General features: G+C 40.4%; 1 protein-coding gene across 2 annotated transcripts in view; it reads left to right on the plus strand.

Moving 5' to 3' along the window:
- Positions 1 to 24894, plus strand: part of Trio (trio Rho guanine nucleotide exchange factor) — a 334617-nt gene that overhangs the window by 147013 nt on the left and 162710 nt on the right. For both annotated transcript variants that reach the window (XM_026392392.2, XM_077800023.1), the window contains exons 7-9: positions 693 to 884; positions 7992 to 8123; positions 17957 to 18187. In XM_026392392.2, coding sequence (XP_026248177.2) covers positions 693 to 884; positions 7992 to 8123; positions 17957 to 18187 — 555 coding nt within the window. The remainder of the gene's footprint in view (positions 1 to 692; positions 885 to 7991; positions 8124 to 17956; positions 18188 to 24894) is intronic.

Consider the following 24894-nt stretch of genomic DNA (forward strand, 5'->3'; position numbering starts at 1 on the left):
TATTCTCTTTTATTGCTGAGTAATATTCCATTGTGTATATATGCCACTTTTTTTTAATCCATTCATCCACTGAAGGGCATCTAGGTTGGTTCCACAGTTTAGCTATTGTGAATTGTGCTGCTGTAAACATTGATGTGGCTGAACACAGCATTATTTATGGTTCTACCTTGGTGCATTTTCCTAAGAGAAAGTAGATATATTTATACGGTATTTTCTGCTGGCACCAAAAAGATGGACTTGGGATGATGTAGAAAGGAGAGCTTGTTTTTTCATGAATAGTCTTCAGTTGCTGTGTGTGTGTGTTTTCTGGTTTCTGGGTTCTAGTTAGTTGCTTCATTTCTGTGCGACTGCTTGCCATTTGGATCCTTGTCGGTATTTGAAGCCAAGAAATGAGGAATAGTATATTTGTGTGCACCCACTTATGTGTTTGATTGCTTTGTGCTTGACAATTATGCTTTTTAGCTAGTTGTTTTATAATTCTATGGTTTGAAAAATAGAAATTGGAGCCAGTACTTAGGATTTACGGAAACCCAGAGAGCAAATATATATACACATAACATCATCTATCAGGTGATTCTGCTGTTACAGATAGGACTGTAGTAGGATGTTTCAGAAAGTGCTATCTGGGTTTCTAGAAAGGAACCTCTACTAACCTTCTTCTGAGGGGCCCACTTCTTCTGCCTCTTTTGCAGAACGTGTATGTAAATATAAACCGCATAATGTCGGTGGCCAATCGCTTGGTGGAATCTGGCCACTATGCCTCTCAGCAGATCAAGCAGATTGCAAATCAGCTGGAGCAGGAGTGGAAGGCATTTGCTGCAGCCCTGGATGAGCGTAGCACCTTGCTGGACATGTCCTCCATTTTCCACCAGAAGGCTGAAAAGGTCAGTGCCTAGAACCCCCAGCCCATGAAGTGGTAGCCAGAACATTTCTTCCTCCAGTCATTCAATATGTGCAGCAAATCCTTGGAGATCATTTGTGCAACACTCGACTGTAATCTCTGAAAGTGAGCTCTGAAGTCCCTCTTAAGTTTAAATCCAAACTCTCTTACTTGTTGCTGTGCAACCCTAGGCAAATTATTTAACCTCTCTGTTCTTTAGTTTTTTCATGTAGGAAAAAAGTAGAAATAAAAGTAATAAAGCAGAAATAAAAGTATCTGTTCAGAAAGGGATAGTTTTATCACGTAAATGTGATCATTTGTGTTAAGTGTCCTGCATAGTAAATATAGGTTGAGAACCCCTTACCAAAATGCTTAAGAGTGTCCAATTTTGTAGCTTTTGCATTGAACATTATTTAAACATTCTTACTCTGAAAATTCTTTTTTTAATATTTATTTTTTAGTTTTTTAGGTTGACACAATGTGTTTATTTTATTTTTATGTGGTGTTGAGGATCAAACCCAGCGCCCTGTGCATGCCAGGCAAGCTCGCTACCACTTGAGCCACATCCCCAGCCCATTACTCTGAAAATTTGAAATCCAAAATGTCCCAAAATCCAAAAAATTTATATAGCTCAAAAGTGTTAGATTTCAGATTTTCCAATTAGAGCTACTTAATCTTCATTAATAAGCAGTGACTGCTGTTGTTTTTCTATCCACCCGTTTTCCTCCTCTTCCTCCAAAACAGAGAGAACAGTAACTTTCAGCCACTAGGAAAACTCCCGGGAACAAGGCATTGGTTACTCTATTTAAAAGAAAAAAATTACTGGTGTATGTAGCTTTCTCGGGAACAATTTTGGTGGGGGTGGGGGGGTGGGGACTGCATTCATAAGGATTTGCCCTAATGTTTTCAAGAAGGACATAGTATTTCTCTCACCTAAAACCAGTCTCTGTTGGAGAGTGAAGTCGTCAGTGAAGGTAAGATAGAGGCCCCAGCTTGCCTAGGATTTAAGCAAGATAGTCAGAATGTTGCACAAGACACTAATTAGCAGTGATCTCAACTCTAGAAACCTTTGAAGTATGAAACAAATGAGGAAATTAGTGGAATATAAAGAGAAAAACATCTTAGTAGCATCGTATAAAAACTGTGAGTGAAGAATTTCAGATTTTCATTTTTCTGCTTATTATCTTATGCATTTATCTAATTTTATAATAGAACATTACAAAGGTCTACATATGCAACAAGTTTTTAAAGTAACAGGAACCTTCTCAGCCTGAAACAGATCCTTCTTCATGGCCCTGTGACCACTTCTGACCCTTACTATACAGAGCAGTGCTGTGTACCTGATCATCTGTTGTCACTGTGAGGGGAAGGATGAGCTGTGGTCCATGAGTGTGTCATCTTTGGTAGCCATATAGCAACCCTACAGGTCCAGGAGGTGTGAAGTTGGTAGTGGGTCCCCAGAAGGGCAGGTTAAGATAATGTGAATACATAAGAGGCAGAACAAGCTGCTTAGGGAAACGGTAAGTGACCTAAAGTGGAAGATGGAGGGAAGTGTCTTTCATGAACATGAGGGGATTCAGAATTGTAAGTAAACCCAAGAGACTGCCTGCTGATCTTGCCTGCCTAAACAGAATCTAGAAATGTGGACATCATGAAGCATTTTCTCCATAATGTTTTATTAAAAATTTTCAAACATACAGCAAAGTTGACAGCCTGGAGTGTTTTTATTTGGCTGTAACTTAGGGAGTTGAAGAAAATTAAATCTACAGGAGTATATTATTGAACAGAACTTAATGGGTTCCTGCATAAATTTCAAGTGTGCTTGAGGGCTCCATGCATATAAAGCAGCCACAGAAGCCAAATATGAATTTAGGGAGAGTATCCTGATGAAGATAGGGCACAACATGTATCCTGTACCTTGATGAATGATGCAGTCGTGCCCAGACACTGAAATGTACAGATTCTTGGCAAGTATTTCCTGACTTTGAGGTAAAAAATACATGGTCTCTTCTGCATCACTGAAGGCCATCCTTGGAATTCTGATAGATGGGAGAAGTTCACATCTAAAGTAGTTTCCTCTTCCCAGGAGAACAGAAGAATGGGTCAACTTTGTTCCTTTTTTAGATAATGTGCTGTCTAGTCACATTAAGTTGTTTTCATAGCTCAGTCTGGAAAGGCCCAGAAACTTGGACATCATGAGTTATGTTTCCATCCATCTTTTTGATTCCCATCTAGAATTTTCATGAGAAAATTTAAACAGAATGCTCAAATATGTGGCCCATGGTTAATGGTCTTACTGGTGGAAGTAACCTTCTCTGTGAAGATGAGGCTTTGGCTGAGTTGTGCAGCTCTGCACCTGTATCTCCATGGGTGTTCTTATTTTGGTATTTGCTCATGACCGTAGAAATCTCAATTTTAAGACTAGACAAGGGTGAAGTTTCAAGGAGTTATGTAAGGACACAAACTCCTTTTATCGTCTATGCAGCAGCGCTTAAAAAAAAAAACAAACACTTTTTAAGAATTCACCATTCTGTTCAGCATCAGGATCTCTCTAATTATGCCTTCCTGCAGAGTCTCCATCATTCTCTCATGTCTTTATCTCCTGTGAAGATAAGGAATCAGAATACCAGTTTACAAATATGGAAACATGGCCACAGTGATTTTTCAGTAGACAGTGTTGAGGGGCCCCAGCCTTACTGACCTGGTCATGTGGTGTGAATATCCACTTAACAGTCCTTTTATGTTAGGATGGTTCCATAGCAAATTCTTTTAAGATTACCTTTTTATAAAAAAGAATTAAGTGACATGGTATTACTATACCTTCAGTTTTCCAGGTTATCCACAGTAATCCTGAACTGCATTCTCCTGTTTGCTTGCCTGTCCCTACATGTGGCCACTGAAGCCACATCAAGTGGAATAAAATGATAATAATAAAGTAATTTCTGAAAATAAGGTTCAACAAAAGTAGAATGCCTTACTGGAGCATTCCTATTTCACATAGGTGGCATCAAGTGTGGCTAGTGGCTGCTGTATAGGCAGCACTGAGGCACATTTGTGTGACTGCAGAGCATTCAGCTCTGATAGAGGCTTGCCCTCACAGGGCACCTATGTCCTGACCGTCTCTGTGCCGGAATGGCTTGCCTATATTCCCAAAGCTGGGACTCTCCTTGAGCTTTATGGCTACATTTTTCATTTCCTCACATAAAATGAACTCTTTTGTACTTCTGTTAGTATTCTTATAAAATTTTACTTTTCACAAAAAGTTTTGAGCTTTTCAGAAAAAGTTTTAAAAGTAACATATATTATAAGCATGACTAATATACAATGGTTATCATTTGGATGATTTTATTATACGTCTGGGTTGAAATTCTGAGGAAAATATCAAGTATAATGCTTCATTATTTCCAAATAATACAAGTCACTGGTCCTATCTTAACAGAATTTCACTTTACATATGTTCTTTCTTTCATGAAAGTTTTTACCAAAAGCATAGACTAATTCTTGGCTTTTGGTAAAAAATTAGATTATCATGGAATAAAGGAATTGGGACAAATATATATATACAAAATGAGTAGTGTATCCATGAAAGCAGTTTTAAGGATAAAACTGAGAGTGATTCTTGGCTTATTTTGGTTCAAATTGAGGTTGTCTTCTCTGAGTTTTTCTATTGGAGCTGTCATAGCTGATTTATGATACACAAGTGAAAATGCTTTTTTCTACCCCATGATTTTCCTGGGCAGAGAAGGGGACCCAGGGGAGAAAGTGAAAATGATGAAACAAAAAGGAAAAGCGGGTAATATTTTCTAGAAATGAAGACAGAAAATGAGATGAGAAATAAGAACTCTGAAGTTTAAATTTGTGTGTGTATGTATACTTTCAACCAGCCTCACTTCAAAAAGGAGGAATCCCTTTTGAATAAATATTTTTAGAGTTCATACTCTAGGAACTTTCCATTTTTTCCTAAATCAGTTATGCTCAGCTGAGACTCTGTCTGGGAGGTGGAGGTGATGGGCTTAAGAAGTGGGTAGGAGTGAGGCTCACGGTCTGGAGGACTCTAGCTGTGGGTGATGGAGACAAACAAGCAGAAGTGCCCAGCACCTCAGGGTGAAGCTCCCTCTAGTTAGCAGGGAGTCGGGGAAAGGCCTAGGAGAATCAGTCTGCTAGTTATTCAAGTTCTCCTTGGAAAGCTGGGTATATAAATCACTTCCCTTACCCTCTTGCCTCAGTTTTGCAAAGTGACGAATACAAACTCTGTTTATCATCTATTCAGCAACAGTTGTTTGTTTGTTTGTTTTAACCATTTTTTAAGAAGTCTCCATTCTGCTCAGCATCAGGATCTCTCTCCTCTATTCTCTTTTCTGTGCTGGAAATGCAACACTGCACTTTGAGTGTGCTGTCCACCACCCAGCTCCACCTACTGCTGGATAAGCATAGAACCAGTGCTAGGGAACCAGCTTTTACAAAAAGAAGGAGCTTTATTGTGCAGCCAACCAGCAAGGAGGCCAGGACCTCAACACCCAGGTCTTCCTCTCTGATCAGTTGGCAGTGGGAAAAGCTGCCTACTAATTGGGTGGCAAAAACGGGGAGTAGGGTTCCTTTGTGCAGGCATAGACTGGCTTCACACCTCTTCACAGGTTGTGTGCTTCTTTTCTGTGAGTTTTGTTCTGTGCAGGGGATTTGGAGCTTGTGTCAAGGTTATTGCTTGGGAAGCTGGCTTCTTCTGTGATGTGCATTTTTGAAAAGCTGATTTCATTTTTTGGGGGGGGGATGTGTGTGTGCGCTCGCACCCACGTGTGCACCCGCACGTATGGGGATCTCAAATGATCCTTGAATGAATTCTGAAGGTTTTCCCTGAAAAACAACTTAAGCACTTTGTTATGAAAGGAATTTTTGCCAGGTGTGTCCAGACCTTAACTAATTTCAGTTGCTTCAATAAAAAGAGTTGCATATATTTAGAGTTTGATGCAGTGATCTGTTAGCCTGACAACTGTTATTAAATTGTGAAGTAGTGTGCTTTGTAGCTAATGCTTGTGTTCACCATGGTCCATCAGAGGCATTTTTGTCTTGGAATATGTCGAAACTCTTTGTTTTGGGTGCTTGGCAGTGGCCATTGTCCAGGAGTAAATTCATTGCTGACTTGGACCTGATGGTTTATTAATGGTGATGGTTAACCTCAGTCAATTCATATTTGAAAAGTGTTTACAGTAATTACTAATTGGCATTAAGTACAATAATGGAAGAAGAAAGTGAAATAAAGTTAAAGAATCAACCAACCTGACCTAAATGACATTTATAGAACACTCTATCCAGGAAATACTTAGAAATAGGAGTAAGTAGTCATATCTGAATATATATGGGGGTGGTGAAGTGTAATTTTGTTACAGTTTCCAGTGCCTGGGGGAATTAGGAAGACACCACAAAAGAGGGTAATGAAAACTCTCCTTGGTGCTGGCTGGCTTAGTGATGTTTGGAGCCATCAGAAACTAATTGCTGTCGTTGACACTTTGTGCCATTTGAATTGTTGTCAAGCCCAGAAGTTTTAACAAAGTACAGATATTTTTCTGAGCCAACATTAATACAGGGATTTTCATAAACAATAATTACTTGGGTGACTTGTCTATTTTAAGGTCTTAAATGCTGTAAGTAGCTGGGAGGTTATGCTCATCATATTTTAGGAGAGTAATATATAGAGTCTTTCCCCCATCTGATGGTCAGGTGTCCCATTTTAAGATAGCCATCCACTGCATTCCCTGCTAAGTATAAAAACCTGCTGGAAACAGTGAAAGAGGTTAAACCCAGGGAAATATGTTGAGGTCTGCTGAGCTTAATTGAATTAGCTTCTTTAATTGTGCCTTCTGCACTTGCCTTCAACACTTAACTGTGATGGATTCTGATAGCATCTCCCTTGGAAATTTGGCAGTGATTTATCCACTATTGATGAGTCTTGGAGATGTGGGTGGCAGTGGGGAAAATTGAGATTGGAACTGCTGTCAGCAGTCCTGGACATTCAGGGAGGCTCAGACTCTTGTTTATATGCAAATTGGAAAATTTTGAATGGTTCTGCCACCTCCTAAACCTTTCTTGAGGTTCACAGCTGAGCAGCTTCGTCTGCCTTTATTGGTCTCCTCTTTATTCCTGTGTTAATTTCCTTTGGAAAGGGTAAAAGAATGGGCTGCTTGCTCTTGCTAATGCTAGTCAAGTAGTTTCAGCTACCTTGGTCTTTTCCTTTAGTATTTTAACGTAAGAGAAAAAGTAAGTCTGAAAAACAGCTCCTCAGAGAAGCCACATCCTGCTCTTGCAACCATGGTTGGGCTGAGCTGAGAGTACAGGGCAGTTAGAAATATAGATTAAGATGTGGATTGGCAAAGCTGGATTGGCAAAACTGGCTAGGGTGTCCCTAACAGTGCAGGTTAGTGCTGCTCCAGAGGCATACCCACACCCTAGGCAGAAGAAATCTGAGCCTTTGTCCAAACACAGGTTCGCAGCCAGACATGGTGGCGCATGCCTGTAATCCCAGCGGCTTGGGAGGCTGAGACAGGAGGATCTCGAGTTCAAAGCCAGCCTCAGCAAAAGCAAGGCACTAAGCCACTCAATGAGAGCCTGTCTCTAAATAAAAAATACAAAACCGGGCTGGGGATGTGGCTCAATGGTCGAGTGCCCCTGAGTTCAATCCCCAATACCTCCTCCGTCCCCCCCAAAAAACAAGTAAAAAAAAAAAAAAAAAGCACAGGTTCATGAGCCTGGCCCTTATCCCATTAGACCCTAACCTCTGGGAGTGGAGTCCAAGAATCACATCACATTTGAGGTCTCTCATTAATGCTATTTGAGATGAACATTTAACCATGTTACATTCTTATGATCTTACACAACTACCCTTCTTTTCAAAACTATGTTTAAAAATATCCCCTTTCAACATAAATGATATGTGATGGATTGATAGATGTGATCTTTTTTTTATTTAAAATATATTTACTTCTTAGTTTTAGGTAGAGATAATATCTTTATTTTTATATGGTGCTGAGGATTGAACCCAGTGCCTCATGCATGCTAGGCAATTACTTTATCACTGAACCACAACCCCAGCCCTGATCTTTTTATTTTAACCCCCAAGTACATGAGCAACGTGGACTCCTGGTGTAAAGCCTGTGGTGAAGTAGACCTTCCATCTGAGCTGCAGGATCTGGAAGATGCCATCCATCACCATCAGGGAATCTACGAGCACATCACCCTTGCTTATTCTGAGGTAAGGACCAATTTGTCTTAGATTGCAAGGCAACAGAATTTTGCCTCATAGCACTAGGAGCTGACAAGTTGAAGTTTTGGATAACCCAGTAAAAACCTAAGATGTTGAGTTAAACTGCAGTTTTGTCACTCGGCATTTGAATTCCTGTACTTGGAGGTCACAAGTAAAGCTGGTTGTGTGCAGCCAGTGACTTTTCATGGCCCTCTGACTTTTGTTGATTTGAGTGCTTGTATTTTTATCAGCTACATAAATGAAATCCAGTCTTCTTGTCTATATGTACTTAAGAAATATGTATTTGTGTGTTATTCGGTCTTGTCAAACTCAGTTTAAACTTTGAATGAAACTTTTTAGAAAATACAGAGAGCCTACTTCAGCTTCATAGTCTGGATTGCAAAGCACAATTTCTTTTTAGAAATCTAAGTGTAGCATTTTCTTTGTTATTTCATTGTTCATTGCATTATTAATTTAAGGTATCCGTGTTTTATTTTCTGCTGCCTCCTTCTATTTCATGCTGTATTGTCAGGACTTTATGTAATACCTTACTTAATGCTCATAACTCAGAGATATGTACCATTATTGTCTCTGCTGTTAACAAATGAGGCCCAAAGTGGCTTGTTAGGAGATCAGCTGGTGGAGCAGGATGGCTTCGTGTTTCCACTTACTACTCTCCTACCTATATACTATGTCACCGGTGGCCACATTGCCGCAGGCCGGCTGGCTGGGCAAACTAACGGAGGGGCGGGGGGCCCGAGGACCTTGTAAAGATTGATACAGCAGGAGTGGGAGCCGTTTATTGTAGGACAGGAGGGGTATATATACATTACACACAGCTTATCTTAATTAACATAAACTAGATACAGCAGTCAACCAATAAGGAATCTCCACACTTAATGGCTCACTGGCGTTACTTCACAAACCACTCCCTCTGGCAAAATGCCAGGCACCATCTTGACTTGTTTACAGACCCTAACACACATGATGCCCAAGCCTGGGTTACACAGTCTCACCCTTGCCCTCGTCTTGTTCACTTGGCCCTGCAGACCTGTCAGCTCTCTGCGTTAATGGTTATATTCCTGGAGATGTTTCTGTGGGAGAGATGTTTGGAATTTCGTATGCTTACTTTTATCTAAAAAGTTTCCTCCATTCTCCTTTAATAGGCAGCAGCTATAATTTCTGTGTTAAGGTGAATGATTACTTTGAGGCCTCAATAAGAAAATGTTTCAGAGTACCTAGCAGGGGGTTTGGTATAGAAGATGTTTAATAAACATTTGCTGGTTTTAAATCAGTCTTTTTTGATCTGAACCACACCCACTCTTGTCAAAGTTGCAAGGAAGAATTAGCTGTTTGCATTTTAGTCTGGCAGTTCTTGTGCTTCACTGACCTCTGGGCCCAGGTCTCTTGATCCCCTGGTGTCTATGGGTACATTAAATGGACACAGGAAGTGCTACTGTATTTGCTTCAGAAGAAGTCAGTCCTTCCTTCCATGAAAGTTAGTGTTAAATTGTTTGTTTCTGCAGTTACCCCTTTTGCCTTGCAAGATCCCCCTATATAGCACTATTTCATGTTGCCAATAGGAGTAAAAAAAATAGTCAACTCTTAGGTTTCTTAATTTTACATGCAGTGTTTCTTAGCTAATTTGATTGCCTACTTTATTAGAGATGATTTTTACATACACACAATATATAATAGCCATTTCTGTAATAAAACTGAAAATTGAACATATGTATTCCTCCTTAATCACATCGATTTATGAAGATTACATGAATTTCTAAAAACCATTAAGTTCTTTCCCCCAGTATACCATCTTTGATTGCAGTGGTAGGCTTGTAGCCAGCCATCTGAATACCCTTGACAAATGAAGGTAGGACTGAATAGTTTCCATTCACATACCAGGTCACTGGCAGAAGCTGATGATAATCTTCACCTGTGGACTCAACCCAGAAAATAATATGGCATACCTCTCAATCACCTTCATCTGAACAGTGTCACCTTCCACCAAAACAGCCACTTCACACTGCCTCTGTGCTTGGCTCTCTTACAAGTACAGAATCTCTTAATTTTTAAAAAATATTTATTTTGTTTATTTAGTTTTATGTGGTGCTGAGGATCGAACCCAGTGTCTCACATGTGAGACATGAGTGCTCTACCATTGAGCCACAACTCCAGCCCAGAATCTCTTAATTCTTAAAACTACATTTTATAAAAATGGAGCATCTTGATGTAGGAACTTACATTTACCTATGGTATAGTTTTATTCACTTTAAATTGATACTGATAATTCAAACTAATTTAACCAAAAGTAAAGAGCCTCCCAGGCTAAGGTCGTAAACCTAAATTTTTAGCCTCAATAACAAGTTTGTAACAGAAGTATGAATTCAAGGAGACAATAATTTGACCTGAAAGGACTGAAAAGATTTTTAGAACATAATGAATTATTTTGCCTTTTAAATTATTTAAATTATGAAATAGTTTTAGATCTACAGAAAAGAGGTAGAATAGCACCTGTTCCCTGGACCCAGATTTCCCAATTTTTAGCATTGTGCTACATTTGTTTCACCCTCTTTCCTTCCCTCTTTCTTTCCTTCTCTTAGCACCACCATTCTGTCCTCAGATCCCATTCTCATCCCCCAGCTGTCTTAGCAGAGTCTCTGTCTCTTTCCTGGTCTGGGATGCTGTCCAGTGGTGTGCACTACCTTTAGTGGATGTGTCTCATCAGTCTCTTTCTAAATCAGACATTTCTTACCTTTATATCTGTGATGGTCTTCTGGGGCACAAGGCTTTCACTCTTAGCCTGACTCAAGTCCATCCACCTCATGGGGTCCTCAGGCTGTGCCTTGGCAGGTTCATGCTGTTTTCCAGGTGTCACAGCTGCAGGTCTATTATGCCAACCCCTCCCACCCCTGGAGCTGTTAACCTTGACCACTAAATGGATTGTTGTCTGCAAAGTTCTCCAATATATAGTTAAAGTATTTTCAGACTTTGTCTTTGCCAAATGTTTTGCAGGCAGATGTAGTGCTATAACACTACTCTTCAGACTTCTTCTCCAAAGTCCAGCCTCCATGAGGATTTCTGCCTGTATCCATCACCACTCTGATGACAGTTACTTAGTTTCATCATTCCTTCTGTATTTACAGATCATTTTCTATCTTAAGGAAGAACAACCCACCTACCCCCATTCTTCTTCCTCATGCAGTCTTACTGTGTGTAGTGGATTATCTATTATTCTCTTTTGACATGTAAATTGTACAGATTTGACCAGTTGGAATCCCTCTCTGTGTCCTTTTGATATGTCTTTCTCATCCTTTGAACACTCCTTTACTTTCTGGCTTAACAAAATGTTCCAGGCTCATCTTGTACTTTCCTGCCCACCCCTGGGATCAGCCATCTCACTCAGTAAGAAGGTTCCTTGTATTGTGTGGCATTGAGAAGGTAGAGCCAGAGGGCTTGTTTGCTTATGAGGTGTCAGCGCTTTTAGGCCCTCTGAGCAGCCAGGACACATGGTTTGGAAGTGTGCCCACCCACCCACCTGTCCCTCCATCCATCAGTCTATCCATATGCTCACCCATCCAGGCCTTTCTTTCTAACTTCCTTGCATCTGCCCACCCACCCAACCATCCATGTGCATGCACAATTATACACATATATCTAAAATTACTGCTGTATCTATCTGTGACTACCTATATTCTTAAAGCACATGTGTTCTGTTTGTACCGGTTCTTCCATTTCCAATCCAGGAACCTCGGGGTTCTTTCTAGCCCTTTTCTTTCCATACTTATAAATCCCTTCTCAGATAGCAAAAGACCTGATGTCCATTGTTCTCAATATGTTAACTTACCTGTTCAATTAGCATTTGGTCAATCTCCCAGTTATTCTGGTCTGGCTTCTTCACCCTCTACTCCATATTGCCCTCTTCCTTAGAAAGCCATGTACCACCACTCTTCACTGTCTCACTTCCTCCTTGCCAGGAGGGGAGAAGGACAGGAAGGGGACGACAACTTTGTTTTTTTTTTTTTTTTTTTTAAGTGATTTTTTTCTTTTCCTGAGTCAGTAATTTTCAAACTTGTTTGAAGATGCAGCTTCTCATGCTCCATCCCTGGAGATGCCAAATTAATATTCTCAGTGGGATTCTCTACCTATCCACTGACCCTGTGGAGTATTTTTTTACCTGTTACTCAAGAGTTGGTCTGCTTTGGAAGTGTCCATCTCAGCCCTGCCATGGGCTAGACTTCCAGCTAGATGCAGAGCTGTCTTGGGGCAGCCATGTTCATAAGCCCAGCTGGTTCCTCACCTTGTGTCCCTCCTTCTTTCTTACTTGCTTGCTTTTTCCCACAACTTTTAAATAAAACTGTGTTTATAGTCTGTAGTGTCTGGTGACATAAGTTTGCTATGGGAAACCTTCCTAGCATTTTTTTTCAAGAGACAAATACTACTTTGTTCTGTTTGATTAGCTCTGTCCCATGTTGCTCTTCTGTGTGTTGTAGGGACAGAGGAGCCTACCTCACAAATATTTGCTTGCTTTAGCTTGCTAAGATTTGGGACCAATCTTGCTTGCTGTAGCTGATCACAAGAGTGAAGCAGTATGGACGACTGAGATAACCTGTAATTTAGAAACAGCATGTAAAGTAGTTGTTTTTAATATTTTAAGCAAGCCAGCATACCTACAAGTTTTTCAGGAAACTAAATTCATTCAAATGACTTTGATCTCAGTGTGCCCATGTTTCCTTATAAGCCTAAAAATCATGTGTTTGGATTTCAAGGTGAGAGCATAGTAAGTGTCCACACATCCTCCCCACTACAGCCCTGGAGCAGGAGAAAGGCAAAGTGACCTTGGCCTGCTGCAAGCCAGGATAACACCAGGGTTTAGTTTCTGCATCACTTTCTCAGCTTAGCAAGTATGCTGACTTAGTGTGTACTTCAACAGCCATAGGATTTGCTGCCCATGAAGCTGGTTGAGTGCCTTTTAAAGGCAGTATGTAAATGGATGATGGCATAGTTAGTGTTATTTGCATAAGAGAAAAACAAGTAGCAGAATGATTCACCTGGATAGTAATCTTACTAAGACCACCTGGGAGGTGAGTGGAAGCTCAGCTCCCTTGCTCCACATCACTTATAGAGCAACTGTTTTACAATCTCTTGAAAGGTCGCAGCATTGCCAGAGTCACATGATGCTGTCATCCACTTCTACTGTACCCCCAGAGCTCAGCTAGAGGCCTTTTGAGGGCTCCAAAAAAGGAGTGATAAAAAGCTAGCCTAAGTGTGATCTGCAGAACGAATGTGCATGCAGAGCACAGGTAGTTAAGTCCAACTGGTGCCAATGGGGCCGCACCAGCAGTTGCCTTTTTTTGGTCTTATTTTGGTTTTTCTTTCCAATGATCCAAGTAGAGGTATCAGAGAAGGTTAGGCATAATTAAATTGATCCGGTTTTGAATCAGAAACTGAATATCTATAAGAAATAAGCTTTGGAAGTCCATCCTATAAGAACTTTCCCCAGAGAAAGAACTGTCTTTTTATCCTTCTCTTTACCAGATGGTGTCCGTGGAGCATGGGAAGCATCACTGTCAGGGCATGATCTAGAAGCTTCTTGATGTAGCCATCCTAACACAGGTTTGACGTCCTTGGAGAAGTAGGTTCAGCTCTTGTCTGAGTGTCCACTGTTGTACAGAATAGGCTGAGTGCTCACCTGCTGCCTTCTCATTTTTTTCTCCACCCTGAAAACCTTGGCATGAGAACGGTTTCACAGGAGGTGGAGAGGATAGTGGACCCACGCTCAGGCTTCCTGAAGAGACCTGTGCTGGGAGGCCATGGTGCACTGGCTGTGGGCGTTCAGAGTCAGAGCAGCCAGGGCCTTCCCTTTGCTCAAGCTGCCAGGGCACCATTTCCTCATGACAGACTAGGTGGTTTTGTGTGTTTTGCCTATTTTTGTTTTACCTTTGGATTGTTGTTTCCTACCACTTGATGTCTGTAAGACATCACATTTGGACCTAGTTGACAACATTTCTGGGTCAAAATCATTTGTCTTTTGGATGGTTGTTGCTTTTGCAGCCTTAAGCAGAAGTGTCCAGATACAGTTCTTATAGCACAACATTCAACTTTGGGTAACAGAAGAATGTTCCTGCTGCAGACTTAGCTCAGAATCTGATTTAATGGGAAATGTAGAGATCCAAGTACCAGAAATGAGAATAGGCAAGCCCTCTGTGCAGTTTTGTGAAACTCCTTTTTAGGATGGCATACAGAGATCCAAGGTACACATATGTGCAGTTCTGATCAAAAATAAATATTCAGGAACCAGGTCATTGTTCCAGATTTTAAACAGTTAAACTTCCTTCTAAATATTAGGAACCAAGCATACCTTTGATATGGCAAAATTTTAAACTTATCTTTAATTACTGTTTTACTTGTTAATATTTGCATTTTCCTTAACTCATTTAGATATTAGAGCCTATGAGTTCATATATTTATAAAATTTTAGTTAGTGTTTATAAAATGCAATTTTGATTGCCTGTCAAGTCCCCCAGCCCTATATTCCAAGAAAAACAAAGAGCAGACTAAAAAATGAGCTGATTTTTATCAGTTAAAAATTATGGAAAAGTCCTTCTATTTGATAATGGAGGCTGATTTTCTTTTGGCAGCTGCTTTCCCTTGTAGGGGCTAAAAACTAGAAACAGAGTTTTAAACAAAGTGTGTAACTGAAGTAGATTTTACCTGGTTCTACGGTTAAATTCATTCAGAACTACATTACAAACCATAAACTCATATTATTGGTTTTATACTTGAAATATATATATATGAATTTTTGGGCTGTATATATTATATACCATTTAAAACCTTCTTTTCTATATGATAGAAATACATATTAACATTTTATAAATTTCTGACATTTTCACGTATTACTGTACTCACAAAAACATTTTGCCAAAAATTATTAAAAAGATCTATGATATTGTTTATGTGCTTAGGTAATACTTCTTAAACTGCCAAACTTATAAAAGCTGCATGGAAATAAAACAATTATTCTGTAAAGTTTCACTAGAGAGTTGTTATATATGAACATTTGACATTCCATGCTATCTTATTGGGTGTGAGATAGTTCTCTTGTCCAAGATCTTTCCGGCAAAACCCTGCTGCTACCACTGTCATTCTGATAAATGACAGTACCAGTGGTGGCACCAGCAGCAGCACTTTGGTCTCTGCCTGTGGATTCTTGGGGGCAGAGCTTGCTCAGTGAGCTGTCTCTGTCTTCACCTACTCAGCAGACTTCCTATCATGCCAGTCATAATATGTGCTACTGAGAGCTGCCAAACGGATACAAAGACACTCAGGGAAAGAATATGCCATTTCTGGAATATTGTTGCTCGGATTTGTTCGTTTTCAGAACAGTATTGGTGGTGTCACATGGATGCCTTTTCATGAGGGCTGGAAACCCATTTGACACATTTTGCATTGGTGGTTTAAGACCCAAAACAGTTGGTCAAGATAGAGCTTGCTTTCTACTTGTGTAGATGGAGTCTGTGAAGACTGTTGTTCCAGGGCCAGTGTGGCTGTGCTGTTGACTCTTCTAGCAGGTAAATGGCTGTCAAGTTTGCCTTAGAATCATCAACAGTGGCTGAAACTCCAGCATCTTACCCAAGTTCCTGGAGGCAAGGGCAAGACAGAATGAGCATAGTTACAACTTGACCCTTAAACTGTTCCCAAAATTCCCATTCAACATTTTTTACTTCACTATATTGATCACTTCTATAAATAAGCAAGGCTGGGAAATGCAGCTTTACGGCTGGAATATGCCATTTCTGAGTATAGAGGTTTGGCTGTCAAGGAGGGGTGAGTGAACTTTGGAGAGGCAGCATTTGCTTCTGATCTATGTCTTTCCGACATGTGCTCACCAAATCATATGCTGTATTGTACATTTCCTGACTTATGTGTATTATGAGTAATGAAACTTTAAGGAGCTATTTATAAGGAATTTTTTTTAGGGCTGGGGTTAGAGCTCAGTGTTAGAGTACTTGCCTTACCTCTTACCCTTGGTGCCAGGAATTTGGGTGAGATGGCTGAAACTTCAGCAGCTATTAATGACTCTGAGGCAAATTTTTTAGGACCTATACAATGTAAAAATAAAGAAATGAAGTAGTGGTTCCCAGTTCTAAGAAATGCACCCACTCCATTTCTTTATGATTGGTTATAATTATAATTATGCATAATAGTGGATTCATTATGCCATATTCATATATGCTCGTAACATAATTTGATACAGTTTTGGTTTTAACACTTTTTTGTGTGTGTCCTGGTGATGGCACTTGAACCTGGAGCCTCACTCATGCAAGGCAAATGCTTTACCATAGAGCTACAATCCCAGCCTTAACATGTTTTGATTGTCACTGAGTGATTGACATGGTTCATTTTTACTCTGTTGTCTTCAGCTGGACTTGTTTTCTCTTAAAATTTGTTATAAGGATGTATTAGATTTACTTTAAATCATGAAACCTTCATAAGGTAAAATCAACACTTCTAACAAAGGTTTCAAATGCACGTTATGAAAAATAAACACATGATGGGCTTGATGACTTAAGCCTGTAATCCCAATGACTTAGCATGCTGAAGCAGGAAGATCACAACTTCTAGACCAGCCTCAGCAACTTAGTAAGACATTGTCTCAAAATAAGAAATAAAAAGGTCAGGATATGTAGCTCAGTGGCAAAGTACCCTGGACTCAGTCCTTAGTACTGCAAATACAAAACAAAACACAACAACGAAACATTTTTCTTCCCTGTACAATCACACCTCTAAGAGTTAAGGAACAGGTTAGGCAGTTCCAGAGGCCTCCTGTGCCACTAGCAGTGCCTGTTGCCTCCACACTCCTGTGTGTGTTCCCCTTTAACTAGAGACACAGGTTTCCAGCTGGGAAGGTGTCCGAGAAGAGAGACCTAGATAGACCTTGGTGGAGAGGATTGCTCTAGGCACCCTCCCTCTCACAGCCTGGGTGCTCCCTTTACCACATGTCCTTTGTGTTGTCTTCTGGAGTCATTTTTTCTCTACTATCTCTGGCATAATTACTCATAAGTCTTAAGATCATTCATAAATATGAAGACCACATAATTCTTTTTTTTCCATACTCCACCCTCCCCTTTTAAAATTTCTTCTATTAATTCAAATGCTTTTGTTTGATTATAGTTTGATAATTAACAGCTGTATTTTAACACCGAAATCTCTTTTTTAAAAAAATGACATTTTAATCAAAATTACCTGAAGTTAATAAAGCAATTATAATGGCATTTTTAGTTTTCTTTTTATTTTGTGGAGTAAAGTTGCTATTCGAGTAAAATTGCTGTCAGAAAATTTCATTACATAGTCTTTGCCTATTGTTAGATTATTAATTATTTTTTAAACTAAGGTTTCAAGATTCAATGTTAAAATGTTTGTGATGTTTGTGATGATCTGTTGTGTTCTATAATAATTTCTCAAGAGAAAATTCTCACTTTTAAAATTCATAGATATCCCGGCAATGCAACTTTGGTTTGCTGATTCATATTACTTAAGGCAAATAGTATCTTTATATATTAAGGATAGTATCTATTATGATTTTCATGATAATGAATCTTAATGTAACTTGGTGTTACAACATTTGATTGTGTGGTATTAATGGATCATGGATGGATTCTTTTAAAGTCTACCTGATTGTATATAAAATATGCTGTTGTAGGATTATATGTGAATATGTGCGTGTGTGTGTGTGTGTGCGTGTGCGTGCATGCATGTGTATGTACCTGAGGGCACCATCTACAGCCCAGCCTGGACATAGCCACTGGTGTTGAATAATCACATGTTCACTTTTTGGGCAGGTGAGCCAAGATGGAAAGTCACTTCTTGACAAGCTCCAGAGGCCCTTGACTCCTGGCAGCTCTGACTCCCTAACGGCCTCTGCCAACTACTCCAAGGCTGTGCACCATGTCCTGGATGTCATCCATGAGGTGCTGCACCATCAACGGCAGCTTGAGAACATCTGGCAACACCGCAAAGTCCGGCTGCACCAGAGGCTGCAGCTGTGTGTTTTCCAGCAGGACGTTCAACAGGTGGGTTTCAGGTCGCACCCTTCTCATGGAGAATGGCTTTTGCTGACTTGGTTTATTTGCGTGCACTGCCATGTTGGAATCATCTGTGCTGAGGAGTGGGCATGAGGACAGGTGCTTCTTTGTTGACTACCATTGTGTGCACCTGCAGACTACTCGTAACTGCTCTCTCCTATGCATTGGACACATGAGGTACTGTGCAGCTGGCACTAGAGTATCTGTGGCTTTTGCTGTCCAAAACAGCTCATTCGCAGTTTTATATTTATTTGGAGAATAATGCTGGTGGTATATATGCTGGTGCATTCTTTTTTTTTTTTTTAGTTGTAGTTGGACACAATATATTTTATTTATTTTTATGTGGTGCTGAGGATCGAACCCAGGACCTCGCACATGCTAGGCAAGTGCCCTGCCCCGAGCCACAATCCCAGCCTCTATGCTGGTGTATTCTAAGGTTTGTTTAGGTTTGCCTGCTCTTTGGTTACTTGAACAATGAGGTTTTGTTCTGATTTGGTGTTTAGTGTGGTTCATAATGCACAGTAGTTCTTCATTAGTTGTCATTAATGAAAAGTGGACTCCCATGACTGTTCATTTCTAAGGGGTAAACATTTGTTTTGTTGTAAAAATAAAGGTTCATGTCACCATCCTAATTGTGTACTTATTGCAGGTTTTAGGGACAAAGCTGTGGGTATACATTATGATGTGGCTTCAGTAATGAATAAGAGAGCAATCACATCCTTACTCTAAAGTAGAGAAATAGAGGGGTAAACAAGGTGCCAACTCTGGGGATGAGGAATTCTGGGGTTTGCAGGGACACCTGTGATCTAGGAAGTTGGCCTGAAGCAGTGGTGTGTCTGGAGGGGAAACACTCTCTTTTCCCTGGCCGTTTGCAAGCCATTGTGCATGGTTCAGGCACATAGGATCTCAGATCTCCATCTCCCTAGGAATTGTCTGAAGGTTGATGGGTTTTCTGCCGAGTGGACTGGGATTGGAAAATCATGCTGCTTTCTGATGAACACAAGATCCTCCCTGTCATTGGTCACCATTCTTCACTTAATATGAATCTGATGAGTTCAAGATACTTTTTTTTATGGCTCTGTCATTTGTAATTTGTGCAAACTAGGCTTTGCTTCTAATTTTGCTTTTTACGTTCTCTGAAGGTTACATATGCAAAGTGCCTCAGGAACAGTTGTTTTGATATTATGCTTCTTAACAATGTCATTTTTAGCCCAAGAAGCTAATTACTAGGGAAAGAATAGAGAGCAGGGAGAGAAGGAGGTGGAGCCAAAAACCTGGAGGGGTTATTGAGAGAATGGCAATTATAAGGTAGAAAGAACATATGTTATTTTTACTGAAATTTGTTTGAAAACTTTTATAAACCAGAAAATGTTAATAGTTCAAATATAATTATTAAAGGATTTTCCCATCTGCCTCATAACCGTTGGCTTGGTTCCTGACTGTCCATGGAATGATGCACTGAAGGGAACCCATTTTCCTACCTGGAGAAGCAGCAGTGGGTACCCACCTTTACCATGGCTTTTGAGGCACCAGTGGCATGAGAGTAAGTCACTGGACTGTGTGTGTAGGGTAGGGGAAGACACAGGAAAGTAAGACTTCTAGAAGAGGTTTAAAAGCCTGGCCATCTAAGTTGGCACCTGAACTTTAATATACTTGAACTTGAAAGCTGCAAACATTATTTGGAAAGGTAATTATGATAATTATGAGACCAGTTCTTCAAGGCAGCTTTTCCCCCTCAAGAACAGGACCTTAGGTTGGATGTCAGTGGGAGGAGAGCATAATGTTCCTGTTAGCATTCCGGAGAAAGTAGATTTCACCATTGAGGGAAATATTTTTTATTGATTAATGATCTGGACTGGTTTGGACTTGTTATGAAATCAGGAAATGGCTATTGTAGGCTTGACGTGTGAAACAAAGTGCAAAACTGATAAGATTAATCAAAGCAAAACACAATATAATGTCAAAACCAGAAAGGTATTTCTGAAGCTCAAGGAATTAATAAGAGGTAGCAAATAGGAGAGGTAAGCTGAGTATAAATGAACAAAGTGGTAATGCTTTAGAAAGATATATCAGCAAAATGTAGGTTTGTCAAGATAAAAATAATCTAAGTCTGCAAAAATATAATAAGCCAGTTAGAGATATCATAAATATTTTTTGATTGTTTTGGGTAATGCAGAAGTATCTGGAGAATTAAAAAAAAGTATCTGTAAATATCATTGAGAAATAAAGAATTACTGAGCAGTAGGCATGACATGATTGCAATTTGATGAAGATAGCCATTTGATGAGAAATACTGGAAAGACATATTTCATAGTGTTCATAGTATAGTGCTCCAGGGAGGCTGTAGGCAGGGGCCAGGCAAGGGAGAATGCTGTATGGAGTCCTATTTTAAAACATGTTAGTTTTGGTGTGGTGGTTAATTTGTCATAATCTCTGTACAGAAAGAGTTGGGTCTGGCAGTCAGAGGTGAGAGTAGAGAAGTAATGGAGGCTGCTGTTTCATAATGCTTATCTTGCTCAGAGCCCAGTGGGTGAGGAGTGGGAGGCCTTACTGCAGACTCACCCAATGCACATGATGTAGTGCTAGTAGACTCATAGCCTCCTTGCCATGTGTCCTTATGACCTCCCACTGTGCTTTCTTGTGTGCTTACTGTTAGAGTAGCCCCCTGAATGCTTGGTGAATAAACAGGGCAACCATTGTGTTCCAGCTTAGCTGGGTGTTTAGCTCGGCATATGCTTTAGTTTACTATGGGAATGTAATTTGTTTTTGCTGCATGTACTTGTTCAGGTGTAGTAATAGTCATGGTAGTAGTCCAAAGCAGGATGCTATCAGACTTGTTTTCCTGCCTCACCTGTCCTGCTTGCCTGGCTTTTCTTGGACAGTTGGGATTGAATTACTCCAACACAGCAGAGAGGTGACTGGCTCCATAAAAGTCATCTTTCCTGATGCAGGTAGACTCACCAACAGAAGCTGCCCAGGCAGGGAGACCTCTTTTGAAAAGCTTCCCATTTTCACCCAGCAGCCCTACCTATATGAGCTCCACCCCTGTGGAATTCCCTCTTGGAACAACTCCCTGCAGGTTGGTGTTAGACCATTAACTGATATTCTTAAAACAGGATCAAGAAGCCGGGCCTAGTGATGCATGTCTGCAGGCTCAGCTACTTTGGAGGCTGAGGTCGGAGGATGACTTGAGCCCAGGAATTCAAGACCAGCCTGAACAATGTAGCAAGACCCCTTCTCAAAAACAGAAAAATTTTATAAAATGATCAAGCAAATGTGGTCCACCCTAGATTCTTCTTGTCCACATCTTTTTTTTTTTTTTAAATATCTTAATTGAATGTGTGGTGCTCTGAGAGGGACAGAGTTAAATGTGTCAGACAGCTCCAAGATCCTTCTCTCAAGGAATTTATAGTCTAATAAAAGCTGTTGGTTTTTTTTTTTTAATCGGATGACTTAATGTTCTAATAAATTAGACCATAACATGTTTGGATGTAGTATTCCCATCTTTGGTTATTTGGCTTTAATTCTGCCAAGGCATATGTTTGAGTCATGTCTGTCAAGTTGCTATCAGCAGTGAGGCATAAATAAAAACAGCCACTTCATCCATGTTATCCACCTACCTTGCATATGTGTTGGAGGGCACACATCTACACTTTAGTGATCTGTACAAATTTGGGTATTTCCAAGAATTTTGCCTCTATTCTTACCAAACCTCAAGTAGCTAGTGTAAAAGGTTAAATGAAAGCGCTATGGTAAAGGCACAAGGAACAGTTGTCATGGGGAAGGAAATATGAGGAAAGTCTTCATGGAAGAGGTAGCCTCTGAGCTGCTCTTGGAAGGCTGCAAAGACAGTCAGTCGTTAGAGGAATGGCCAATAGGAATAACAGTGAGAGCAGGGACAGGAGCAGACAGGGGCTGTCTTAAGGGCTTCAGTCGCAGAGTGTGCTTAGAAGAGAGGGCATGGAGGAAGAGATAAGACATGGCCCCTGCTACCAAGCACTGGGCTTGTTTCTGTAAGCTTTAGGAGACAACATTGAAGGACACAGCCTAACCCACACTGAATACCACTGCATTGGTGCCAGGGCTGAATGTATGGGTGAGATGGGAAGTGAAGGGCTATTGGCCTGATCTGGAGCACAGGTTGGTTCTTCCTGGGTGCTGACCATCACATTTCCTTCCTCTTCCTGCTCACAGGCAGCCTGTTGAGGAGTCAAGTCAGTGCTTCTCCATGCTGCACATCAGCCCCACACCTTGATGGGCATCGATGCTGTGCATTCTGACATGCTGCTATAGGCAGTGAGGATAGAAGGCACCCTCCTCCCTGCCTCAGAAAAAATGCTCTGGTCACTGTGTGAGGAATGAATTGGAAGAAGCCAACCCGGAGACCAGGAGCCATTAGGTTTCCAAGCAGACATTCATGCAGATCGCTGGTGCATCTAGAAGAGCAGAGCTTCAGGTCCATGGGGTGGCCAGCAGCATTGTATTCCCTGGGGTTTCCCAAGTGTCTGGAATGGTGGATGCTCAGAAATATGGCAGTTTTGCCAATTAAAGAGTCTTTTGGGTCAAAAGTTTCTATTTTTAGTCTGGAATGGTTGGGGAGAACCGGCCTTCTGTTGAAATAAAGTACTTGGAGAGATTGTCTGAAGGAATGGAAGCTTTGATTGTGTTAAAAGAATTAGGGGCATCTGTCAAGGAAGGGATAATTTCAGTGCATAGGAATTTTGGAAGCTTGGTGAGATCTGTAGTAATTTTGGTTATTTGAATGCAAAATTAGTTTTTAATGCTGAATTCCAGCAGTAGGAGGAAGTCAGGATCTGCTTAAGAGGCAAGAGATTGCAGGTGTAAAGGGAAGCTGCTGCACAGCTTTAGTGTGGGTTCTAGCCACTGGCCTTTAGCCAGTGAAAGCCATTTCTGCACTTTCTCCACTGCACTTCTTGAGTTTAAATGAGGAGCAAGAATTCTCCTCCCACCCACCAGAGTCAGTGGACAGCCTAACTATTGCACATTCTCTCTTGCTGTGTTCCCACACTGGCAATTTTGCTGGTGTCTCTTGTAGGTATTTTGGTTCTCTGTCACACTTGTGGTATATAACTTGTCCGAGGTACTTTTAAAAATAACTTCTTTCTCCCAAGTAAATACCAGGCTTGGTATGCTTTGTCATGTCCTCTCAATCATATTTATAAAACATTTTTCCACATTAAAAACATTTGCTTGTATTTGTAGGACAGACTAATTCTGATTTCAAAAATCCAATGAGCAAATGGATGGAGAGAGTTTGGCTGCTGTGACAAGAACTGAAGAGCTTTGGTGGAGAGCACCTTGTCACTGCCAGCTCTGAGTGCCAACTCTAAAATGACATTGCTTTCTCCCTCAGTCCTTCAAAGCCCATGGGGCATGTTGAGTTCTGTCTTCTTCATTTTACTTTTGAAAGTTATGTCGTGCACACCATTGGGTTTGGAACCAGAGCCCTTCACTTTCCAGGTAATAAAACCAAGCCTGAGAAAAGTCAGGGACTTGGCTGAAGTTCCAAGAAGTTCTGTGGTGTTTTTACTACTTCACCATTCTGAGAGGATACTTAGCTTCTGAGCTACTCAGAGTGTAAAATCAACATGTCACTTAAGAAGGAACCTTTCAGCGGTCCTTTTCAGGCTGGGGCAAAGCTCGCAAACCGCAGCTGCCCCCTAATGTGAAGAGCTACAGCAATGTGAAGAGTGCTGGAGTTCAGTCCCTGAGGCCGATTCATGGAAAAGAAAGCGTACAAGAAAAGCTCCTTGCTGACTTCTGGCCTCTGCATCTGCCAGCCTATTGTCCACAGCTGCTGCTGCAGACCTTGCTGGACCCAGGCAGCTGCTCACTTGAAGTGAAGGATTGGTGCCCAGGTCATGCTGGAAAAGGGAGGAAATAATCAAGACAGTGCTTTCTGAAGTAAAATATGCTCAGAGAGCTGAGGAGAAAAACTCTCTGCCCACTTGAGATAGGATGAGTATGTGGGTTCCAGGAATTTAAACTCAAAAATCTTTTTACTCTTCAAGTCTCACTCATGATTTTTACTTTAATACCATAATATTGGATATCCTCACAACAATGCTAAACACCAGTCTTTAATAAAAATTAACATTATCTAAGTGAAACTTCTCCTTCTTGGACACCTACTTATATTTAGCAAATCTGAAGTAATGTTGCTTTGCACATCAGTCATCCTTTGTTATATCTTTAAAATATCATTGATTTGTAATCAAGAAAGCTCCAAATGCAGTGCATCCATTTTTAGATTGGTTTCAAGTCAACAGTGGTTGAACAAGGAAGTAACTAAAATACATGAAGCCAGGTTATTAATTTGGGTTTTAAACAGAACGTAGAGTGGTCAGGGAGGACATCCATATTTTGTAACTGGAAAAAAAATCTGATTTTTGTAAAAAGGAGAAATTTATAGTATTTTAGAATTACTTTGTTTTTCATTGGCTTTCTATAGTTTTGAAATTGAATATAGGATTAGCTTAATGTGCTCTTGGTTGTTTTATATCATATTTCTTATTTTTTTCTTTCGTTTTCTTTTTTTTTTTTTTTTAACAAATAGCAATCCTAGAGATGGCACTCTAATCTTAGAGGTGTGCTATTTGCAAATTTGGGTTGAGTCTGGAAAATAACAGTTGGCATTGAAAAGGCCTACAGTTGGGTCTCTTTTCTTGAGCAGG

The sequence above is a fragment of the Urocitellus parryii genome, chromosome 1, assembly GCF_045843805.1.
Source record: "Urocitellus parryii isolate mUroPar1 chromosome 1, mUroPar1.hap1, whole genome shotgun sequence".
Taxonomy (NCBI): Eukaryota; Metazoa; Chordata; class Mammalia; order Rodentia; family Sciuridae; genus Urocitellus; species Urocitellus parryii.